A 9,890-nucleotide genomic window follows, 5' to 3' on the forward strand; every position below is an offset into this window, starting at 1 on the left:
ATCGAACATGATACTTCTTCCTACCAAGTGATGATAACTACCACTAAGCTAAAAGCTAGTTGATGTAGAAGGCTTTTAAGAGAAGGGATTCCCCTTTTTTCAAAATGAGAATTAGTTGTGAAATTCACACCACATCGAACTTCTACTATCCGAATCGTCTTTTTTTCAAGTTGCACCTCTTAGATCATCATTGCAAAATATTAGCTAAATCGGAAATCTGCTATGCACACATAAGCAGGAACACTTTAAAAAGGGCGAAATAACCGAAAAGTTTGGGGTGCAAACATATGAAAAGAACCTGTGAGGGGCAGCATTGTAAGCAAGAACAAGTTTTAACAAAATTTGTATTTCCATTGCTTGAAGATGTTAGGAGCATGAAAACTACAAATCTACAGAAGGGATAACAACTAGTCCAAAACTGCCCTCTTTCAATTGGGCTCAAAGCATTTACACTTCGGCGTCAATCTTGTCCGATCTTGATGAAAATGAGTAGTCAGAACATCTGAGACTGAGAAAGCCATTGAAAGAGTCGACCTCGAAAAGTTCTTTTAGCTTATCATCACAAACGGTTCTCCGCTTATCAGTCGGATCCTTCAAGGCGAGAAAAACAGCCAAAAAAGCAGGCGTGAGATAAAAAGTCAGCACCAAGATATAGTGGGACTCTAAAGCAAAGGCAATATAGTACAGAAGAGTCACTAAAGTGTCTCCATTAACAAGACTTAATATGTCCTCTAGATATTTCTACCCCATTGAACTTCAAGGAACTGGAGAAAAAGGTGGAATAGCGATAGGCAAAAAAGTAAACGAGCTCTATCATGATCTGAAAGTGTTGGACCCACAATGATTAGATGACAGATCCAAAACTACTAGGCATGACATCGATTTTGGATTCTAAAACCTGGAGGAACACGAGACTGATATTTGACCAAATAGAGAACTGTGATGTGATGATACCCTTGTGCAAGTGTACTAATAAATAGTATTACAACTATCAGAACAAGAAAAAAATGGGACGAATAAAGATAATTGACAACGCCAACAAATGGATACTTGTGTTTTGAGGTTTGACCTTTACGGAGTTTAAAAGCTGACAATGGGACAAGAGTCGAGGGTTACATGACTCATTAAGCTGAAGAATGACTTCTGAATAGATATTTCATCCTCACGCCTCAGCCTAACTCGACATTCATAACTTTCATTCACCAGATCGCAGTAGCCGTGCATTATACTTGGCCTTTGCACATCTTGGTATTAATTGTCAAATGACCATGCCTCTGTACCAACCTCAATGACACTGAACTATGTTTCATGAACAAAATTGCAAGATAAATGCTAGAAATATTAGCATAGGTAAGAGGGATAAGCTAGAGTACATACGACACACGAAAACCCACTAAGTGAACTCGTCATTAAATACCAACCATTTTCTAGCTGCAAGGTCTGGTGTGTAATCACAAAAGCATTCTAGAATCATTTGCAGTGACAAAAGACATGAACAACAAGTATACTTGAGCTGAGCACTGTGTCACATAACCTTTAAATTCTCAAGTAATCACTAGCAAGAAACTGACCTTGGCTTTTTTAGTGTCGAGCTGAAGGAAGCAAAATAAGCATTATGTCTATGAAAATGTTTTAAATTACCATTTTTATACATTTGGGCAAAGATTCACTTCCTCACTGCTCAGGATTTTCATAAATAATATATGAGCTCATATCCGGGTGATTAACAAAACTAAAACTATTCAACATTATGCTCTTGAAAGAGCATAGGTTTGAACAGGAACATTGCAGTACCTGTAGATCATTTTGTTTTAAGTACTCCCGCAGTCTCTTACCCCAGCATGTGATAACAACCTTTCCCAGTTATTAAGGAATTTCAAAACAGAATTCGAAAGTGGTAGGGAAGACAGAAGACCAGAATCACCATTCTTCACTGTTTTTTTTGTTTTTCTAAGAGTCATCTAAATCTAAATATTGAAATGGTGGTGGGTCAGACTATGTTATTAGCACAAGTTCATAACTGAAAGCACCTTGGTTCATTTCTTAACATCTTATTTGGATTAATCCAGTACCAGCATGCGGGATGTGGTATGAATGCACAATAACTTTGCAAACCAACAAAGTTTGATAACCTGAAGACCTGAATTTATTTATCTCACCTTCTTCTTCCTCCTCTTCAGACTGCTTTTCCTTTTGTGAAGTGTTGTCTGGAGCTGCTAGATTACATGTAATACAGTTTGTCAAACTACTGAAGCAGATACCATGAAATTTGTCAAAACTTCAACACAAGACTATATGTATTCTATGACAGCAGAACATGGATGGCATGGTATACACTTCTGATGACCAGACCTGGTAAATGAATAAAATTCTCGAGAAAATTGATCACTTTAATCACTTGACATGTAAAGAAACAGAAAGCAGCAGTATGTGGATAAAGGCACACTTCAAAACATGTTTAAGTAGTCATTCGAAGATGAATGTGCAGCCCTGGATGAAATGTAGGGAATACTCTTTACCGCGTTCCATTCTGTCCAACACGTGTGGGAGAGGAAGCACAATAATTAAGTAGTTCATTCCTTCGGCACTTTCCTATCAAGCTATTTATATATCATAATCCATATGCATGAAAAATGGAAATGAATGCGCAAAAAGAATTATATCCAAGAAACAGTTCCCCACTCTACACAATGCAATTTGATTCATCTGTGCTGAAAACTGCAGGATTTATGACAATCAAACATCCTGAACTACAAGTGTGTGGCAAAATGTTTATTTATTGAAGATGTATACCTTCTTCACTTAAGGGCAATATGTGCTTGGACAGAGCTTTATTCATTTGAAACATATTGATACAATCAACGTCAAAAAGGCCACGCAATGACTCATCACATATTATATCTCGTTTATTCTTTGGATCTTGCAAATTGTTCTCCCGGATATAAATCCAAAGTTTCTTCACGACCTAATTCATGAAAGAATAGAATGGGCAAGGAATGAGTTTTGAAAGCATACTTTAACAAATACTGGTTAAATAAAAGAAATTTCCCTCTTTCTTTTGGGGTCAAAGTGGTTTCTTGAAAATCTAAAATTAATACCTCTGTTCTGGCCAATGCTGACACTCCAGTGAACTTTTGAAGTTCTGGAGAAAGGCTGCATAATTTGGTAAAGCCACCTCCACCTCCCCTTTTCTTGACTTCTTTATCCACTTTAGTAGACCTACTTGATAACACACTCAATTAGAACAAATAAACATCAGAACCATTTTTAAAAGAAAATAAACTCTACCACCTTGGAACCAGGTATATGGTCCTACCAGCCATAGATGTTGATACGAATATAAAATAGGTTACTATGGACCCCAATATATCCATTATACAATAAACAGTAAACAACTACTTTTTTTTGAGAGCGGGGAGGGGGAAGTTGGGAGAAATTCAAAGAATCACAAGTAACAACTGTACGGATGTTATCTTCTGAGAAAGTAAATAAGATGATAAATGAATTCATTGACTGGACTCAGAAATTACAGTTTTGGATCTCTAGGAACTCTGATTTTGCCTGGTTATGTAAGTCACGAATAAATCATAATTTAATCTCTACAAGCCTTCAAGATATAAGATTAAACTTTCAAACTCTGAAAATGCATAATAGATAAACTAAATAAATAGTGGAAACAATGAGAAGGCCAACGAAACCAGAAACCTACACGAAAATGGGTAAGACATGAATTAAAAAAACAAACCTTCGTTTCTTGTTTTCTTTTCGTCTACTAACTTTTTTAACCTCCACCTCCTCTTCTTCCTCCTGTTCCGCTCCATTACTTACATCTCCTTCAGAGATAGAATGATCACTTTCTTCCACTTTCTTCTTTTGCTTTACAGGTTCTGAGTTACATCATGCTATGGTGTTAAGATCTCAAATAAATACTATACCATGCACAACTCACACTAGTCAAGGTAAATGATAAGGAACATTATAAGGTACCATTGCATGAAATACAGCAATGATCCCAATTAGAAGACTTTTTTGTGACAGATGTTGTAAAAGATTAAAAATCCCATCCTAATGCACACACTGAAAAAGGGATTAGCTTATGAGATACAGAAAGTCAAAATAACGCAGAAAAGAAAAAAAGAAATCATGATTCAAAACAAAAAATCACAAATTTAAAGAATCATGTTTTTCTTTATGCTTTATAGCCAAATGCTATTTGTTATATTTAGTACTCTACTTTCTGAAGAGAACAGAAATTAGTGTGAATATGCCTTCTGCGTGGTGAAGAAACCAATCACATGAATGAAGTACACTGTAAGTGTATGTTTTCCACATAACAAACACTGTAAGCGTATGTTTCCATCCTATCATAACCAATCACATGAACAAATGATTAGTAATATAGCCTGTCCTCTGTGACTTACGGTAGAAAATAGCATGTGCTATAAAAATGTCTGTTCTTTACTTTCATTGAGTGCACGTTTAAGTGTAGTGGAGTTCAAATGCATGTCATGAAGCTGCATATACCATGTTCATCAAACAAAGAGGAACAAACAAAATGAAAAGTAGAGATTATTGAGCACAAATCCATATGAAAACATAAGGGGTAAGAAAATAATATAAACAAGTAAATAATGAACCACGAGAATTGGGTCACATATGAGTGTCATCAGAAAAATGAGGAAAAGAATTCTGGACATACCATCTTCCCTGCTAAGTGGCCATATATGCTTGGAGAGGACTTTATTCATTTGAAACATATTAATAGAATTAACACGGAACAGGGAATGTAGTGATTCATCGCATCTAATGTTTCTTCTATTTTTTGGGTCCTGCAAATCCTTTTCCCGGATATAGGCCCAAATTCTCTTGACCACCTAAGAATGAAAGAGGGTGAATAAGCATGACATCTTGGTTCCGTCCAAATGAAAGATGCATTGACAAGTAAACAACAAAAAATTGCTTAACAAATTATACCTCTGTTCTTGCCATTTCGGGCACCCCAACAAATTCTTGAAGTTGTGGAGACAAGCTACATATTTTATTGAAGCCACCTCTTTTGACAACAACTTTATCCACCCTATTTGGAAATATAACACAGCTTAGAAAAGGTAGAGCCCAGTGCAAATACATATTTCCAGAGCAACATATATCATATACTCTATCGTGCGGGTAAAAGTAACCAAACACAGAAAAAAGTATATAGATTAGGTCCGAGAGGTAACAATGATATGCAGACTAGTAAGAAATACAACATATTAAAGATAGAAGAAAAGAAAGATCTGTGAATAGTAAAGGGTCGTTCGTTATACTCTACAGGTTATTATGTTCTTTTGTGTCTGATTGTATTGTGTAGGAAAAAGAGGGAACATAACAATAAACACTCAGAAAACGCATTCTTCTAGAATCAATTTAAGCAAATCCTCATCCCCAAAGTTTTCATAGATAACAGCCTTACTCTGAGAAATTCTACAATCATATTAAACAATTAGCTTATAATTGAATGCAACTTAACAATCCTTAAAGCACTCTCAAGGTATATGTTTTACTTACGAAAGAATGCATGTTAGCTATGCAAGTGTAGTCAGTATATGAGCTTTCTCAATGTAGCACAATATCCTTCACTTGTCAGTGTAGTCATGACATGAGCTTCAATTCTGTTGTTATAATGCTCTAAATAAATAAAATTTATGCTAAACAGAAGTAACTACGGAATTCTTAGGCATACGAGTAATAGAATTGTCAAAGAGATTTACAATAACTAAGGTGGACTTTAAGGGCCATATCTCTAGATACAAATTCAGTTAGAACTCAATTTGATTAGTAAGGAATGCTAAGAATCTGAACTTACAACATTGGCATTTTCAATTCACTGTCAACAAGTACACTTGCATATACAATACTTCACTATACATTGACGTCTCATATACTCCGAACCATATCTAAATATACTACAGCTTAAAACCGGTATACTCAAAAATCTTAGGAGCCTTTTCAGTTGCAGAACAAGAAAGAAAGACGGACTGCTGTCAGTTTGCAACCAGTCCAAAAGCCTCAGTATTTGATAATTCAATGAGCATTGAGATTTTAGACGATGCACTACAGTACCACTTTCAAGTATGGACATGTAGAAACGCCAAAAAACACTCATCATTTCAACTGCAACTAAATAACTATAAGCTAACATAAAAAATGCAATACAAACACTGTTGATATGGTTTAACACAACAAAAGGACATCAACTTTCAAAAATTTCTCAGCCATCCAATAGATAAAAGCAATAAAAACACCGTTTGACGCAGGTAATACGCAGAAATATAGACACAATTAACTTCCTGCAACTACTCCAAAACCACAAATGAAGCTTTTCTTTCAATGGAAAACCAGAAAGAAAAAAAAGGCGCATTTCTCACAATGTGGGTCGGACCCAATAAATCCGAATAAAGGCTAAATTGGGAAAATTTTATCCTCATAAGCCCAAAACGATCAAATTTCTTTGCTACCCACTAACCCAATTTTCCCAGCAACCAAACACTAATTAAAGAAAATCCAAAAGCGCAGTAAAAAAAGAGAATAATAAAAAAATAACTCACGTTTTTCTCCTTTTACTTTTGCTTTCCTTCTCTTCCTCTTCCTCCTCCTCTTCTTCTTCGTCTTCTTCCTTAACGTCGTCGTTCTGTTCTGCATTCTCCGAGGATTCACCGACCTCATCCTCCTCCTCTGCTTCTTCGCCTTGGGGTTTGGTCTGGGTCTCGAGGTAGATGTCGATTTCGTCCCGGATAAACTTTTTCCGGTCCGATAGATCAACTCCGAAATCGGCTTCGAGTTTCCGGCGGACGCTGCCGGCGGTGGCCGTGTCTAGGTCCGAACTGCGGAGGATTTCTCTGAGCCGGGTCAGGAGTTCCGAGTCCGATACCATTTTTCCTGGGCTTTGAAATTAACCGAAATTTCGGCGGGGGTTGGAGTTTAGAGAGAGAGGAGAAAGAAGGAAACGGGTAATTGTGGCGTGTGGAGGAGTGGAGGGTATTTCTGGAATTTGAAATTTTATCTTTACTAGGCTGGGTAAAGTGAACTGGGTTGTGCAGTGAGTCTCAGGTTACCCCCATTTTGTACTCGCAAATTCTTTTGTTTTTCATTTTCCAACAAAAGAAATGTATTTCAATTTATTTTCTCCAACAAGATAACAAAAAAGAAAAAAAAAATTATATATATATATATATGTAATTTACTTCCTTAGACCAACTCCAATCTTTGGAGTAAGTCCTAAAATTTCCCTTCTATTCCCCCCAATTTCTTTTTAACCCTTGTTCTAAAGTTGGGTTAAGTGTTAGAATCTAAAAAAAAAACTCGAATATCAGCCAAGATTAGCCCAAAATTAATGGTGGAGCCTAGATATAGGAGTGGATAAAGGGGATTGAACTGGACTTGCCAGCCCAGACGCGCACCACGAGCCGAAAACACTAGGCTAGCTCAGACGTCCTGGCCCACCCACGTGGGGCTGTCTCCCTTGCTATGTGCTAGGATTATGAGCCCAACGACTCTTTTCTGATCCGGCATCCACAATCACATGGGTCGTTGGTTGATCCAACGGTTCACATTCAAACTTTTATTTTAGTTTTATATTTATATATTTATTGAATCCAACGGCTAAAATCGAATATAATCAACTCTAACGGTAAAAAAAATCTACGACCCAAATTTAAATCCAACGGCTAAAATAATTTTTAAAAAAAAAAACTCAAAATTCACCAAAAAACTCTATAAATACCTATGTATTTGTTTAAACATCCACACAAAACTAACTTTTCTCCTACAATCTCCCAACTTTTCTACTATCTTCCAAAACCATTTGTTCCCATTTCCAAATTTTTCAAGATGGCAAAAAATCATATTACAGGTCATAATTGGACCTTTGAGGAAGATGTTGCTTTATGCTTGACATGGATTTCTATTAGCGAAGATAGTGCCGTTGACACGAATCAAAATAAAAAAGGTTTTGTCGAGTAATCGTTGATAAATTCAATGAAAACACCAATGCCGGTTGAAGGGAAGTTGGTGGTGTTTACGATCGGTGGAAGGTTATCAACAAAGCATGCACTTTATGAAAGGGAATCTTGGAGAGAGCCTTGGTTGACATGGCTAGTGGAAGGAGCACTGTAGAAGTGGTGAGTTTTCTTGTTGATATTTTATTTGTCATATACATAATATTATTTTGCAACTGATTGTATTTATGTATTTCTTGCATAAGGTGACAAAGCAATGACAATTTACAAGACAAGAACTACACCAAAAAATAAAACTTTTAAATTGCATCATGCTTGGGACATCCTTAAGGATTGTTAGAGGCGGAGAACCGATGTGGACCAACAATGGAGAAAATTATTTGGTAGTGAAGCCACAAAGACAAATGATGTCAATGAAGGTGTCGATTCGTTGACCCCAACTTCTTCTTTTGCAAGGCCCCCAGGAAGAGATAAGCAAAAAGAAGCAAAGAGAAAAGGGAAGTTCCAAGATCCGGTTAGTGCAACGATTTCTACCAGATTTGCAAAATTGGCCGAAAGCCATAGCTCTCGAGAGGAAGAAGTGGCCCGAATGCGTTTAGCCTTTGTGAAGGAAGGGGAAAGAGAGCAAGGAAGGTTCGAATGTGATTTGATTCGGGAGGACCTCAACAAATACACTCCAGATAGGAAGAAGTTCTTATGTGATAAGCAAAAGAAAGTTTTGCGAAGGCTTGCCACAAGGAGTATCTTTCAAGATAATGATTCATCTCAAGGCTATATCCCAAGTCCACCACCAAGTTAAGTTTATATAGTTTATTAATTATCATTTGTATTAAGTTTATGACTTATTAATTTTCGTTTGTATTAAATTTATGGCTTATTAATTATTGTTTTTATTATTCTTGATGCCTTCAATAATTATTGTACATTTGTTGCACACTTTGATGAACAATAGATGCCATCAATCATTCAAAGGGCTTTTAATAATTATTGTACATATTGTTGCACACTGTGATGTACAATAGATGCCTTCAATAATTCAAAGGGCATTCAATTATTATTGTACATATTGATACACATTGTGATGTACAATGGATGCCTAATTTTTGACAACATACTAGACAAAAGACTTGTCACAAGCAGACCCTTCAATTGATTACTAGAAAATATCAACACAGCACACTTTAAATTATTATAGAAAATTACAACATAGCACACTTAAATTTAACACAAGAAAATAACCACACTAACACATTAACACACTTAAGATTATCCATCATCAACGTTCTCCTTCTCGGCACCATATATGCTCAACCAAATCTTTTCGAAGTGTGTCATGACCTTGAGGAGTTTGAATTCTATTTAAACGTCTCATATACTCACTCAGTGGGACCCTATCATGTCAAGTCTTGCATGTATTTGCATCGAGATATTCAACGTCTCTTGCCATAGCTTTCGCATATGTTGGTTGGTCGCCATCCACATCTTCGTTAGAATATTCTTCAATTTCTACGCACTTATCTTCCACAATCATGTTATGCAAAATTATGGACGTTATCATGATTGAATGGAGGTCTTCCACATTCCACAATCGTGCAGGCCCTCTAACAATGGCCTATCGAGCTTCTAGGATCCCGAACGCTTTCTCTACATCTTTCTAGTAAGACTCTTGTTTCTGTGAAAATCTTCACACTATCGAGATGAGAATAACATTTTCACAAAGGTAGACCAACTAGGATAAATACCACCAGTTAAGTAGCAACCTACCTTATGCCTATTACCATTTACCATGTACCTTTATTTCGACACCCATCCATTGACAACATCATCGAATAGAGGAGAAGACCAAAGAATGTTGATATCATTGTTTGATCTAGGAGCGCTGAAAAATGC

The 9,890-nt window shown here is 36.4% G+C and overlaps 1 protein-coding gene across 4 annotated transcripts; it reads right to left on the reverse strand.

Moving 5' to 3' along the window:
* Positions 1–330: 330 nt before the first annotated feature.
* LOC137725871 (uncharacterized) lies at positions 331–7,080 on the reverse strand. 4 transcript variants are annotated; one of them, XM_068464698.2, is made up of 8 exons: positions 6,591–7,080; positions 4,975–5,077; positions 4,700–4,874; positions 3,746–3,887; positions 3,099–3,219; positions 2,794–2,965; positions 2,160–2,213; positions 331–591 (listed from the first exon to the last, which is right to left on the reverse strand). In XM_068464698.2, exons 1-8 carry the CDS (start codon positions 6,914–6,916, stop codon positions 581–583), a joined length of 1,104 nt encoding a protein of 367 aa, XP_068320799.2. In that variant the 5' UTR covers positions 6,917–7,080; the 3' UTR covers positions 331–580. The 4 variants fall into 4 exon arrangements, with proteins under 4 accessions (XP_068320799.2, XP_068320798.2, XP_088550911.1 ...); XM_068464697.2 differs by having other exon boundaries at positions 2,160–2,216; XM_088694785.1 differs by having other exon boundaries at positions 448–591; positions 2,163–2,213.
* Between the last annotated feature and the right edge of the window lie 2,810 nt (positions 7,081–9,890).

Source organism: Pyrus communis, chromosome 5 (assembly GCF_041283825.1).
Source record: "Pyrus communis isolate YQ-2024b chromosome 5, ASM4128382v1, whole genome shotgun sequence".
Taxonomy (NCBI): Eukaryota; Viridiplantae; Streptophyta; class Magnoliopsida; order Rosales; family Rosaceae; genus Pyrus; species Pyrus communis.

Coding starts and splice junctions, on each gene's coding strand:
- LOC137725871 (XM_068464697.2), bottom strand. CDS start 6,916: ATGGTATCGGACTCGGAACTCCTGACCCGGCTCAGAGAAATCCTCCGC. Junction 4,875..4,974: donor CCGAAATGGCAAGAACAGAG/GTATAATTTGTT, acceptor TTTCATTCTTAG/GTGGTCAAGAGAATTTGGGC. Junction 2,217..2,793: donor ATTGCCCTTAAGTGAAGAAG/GTATACATCTTC, acceptor CATGTAATCTAG/CAGCTCCAGACAACACTTCA.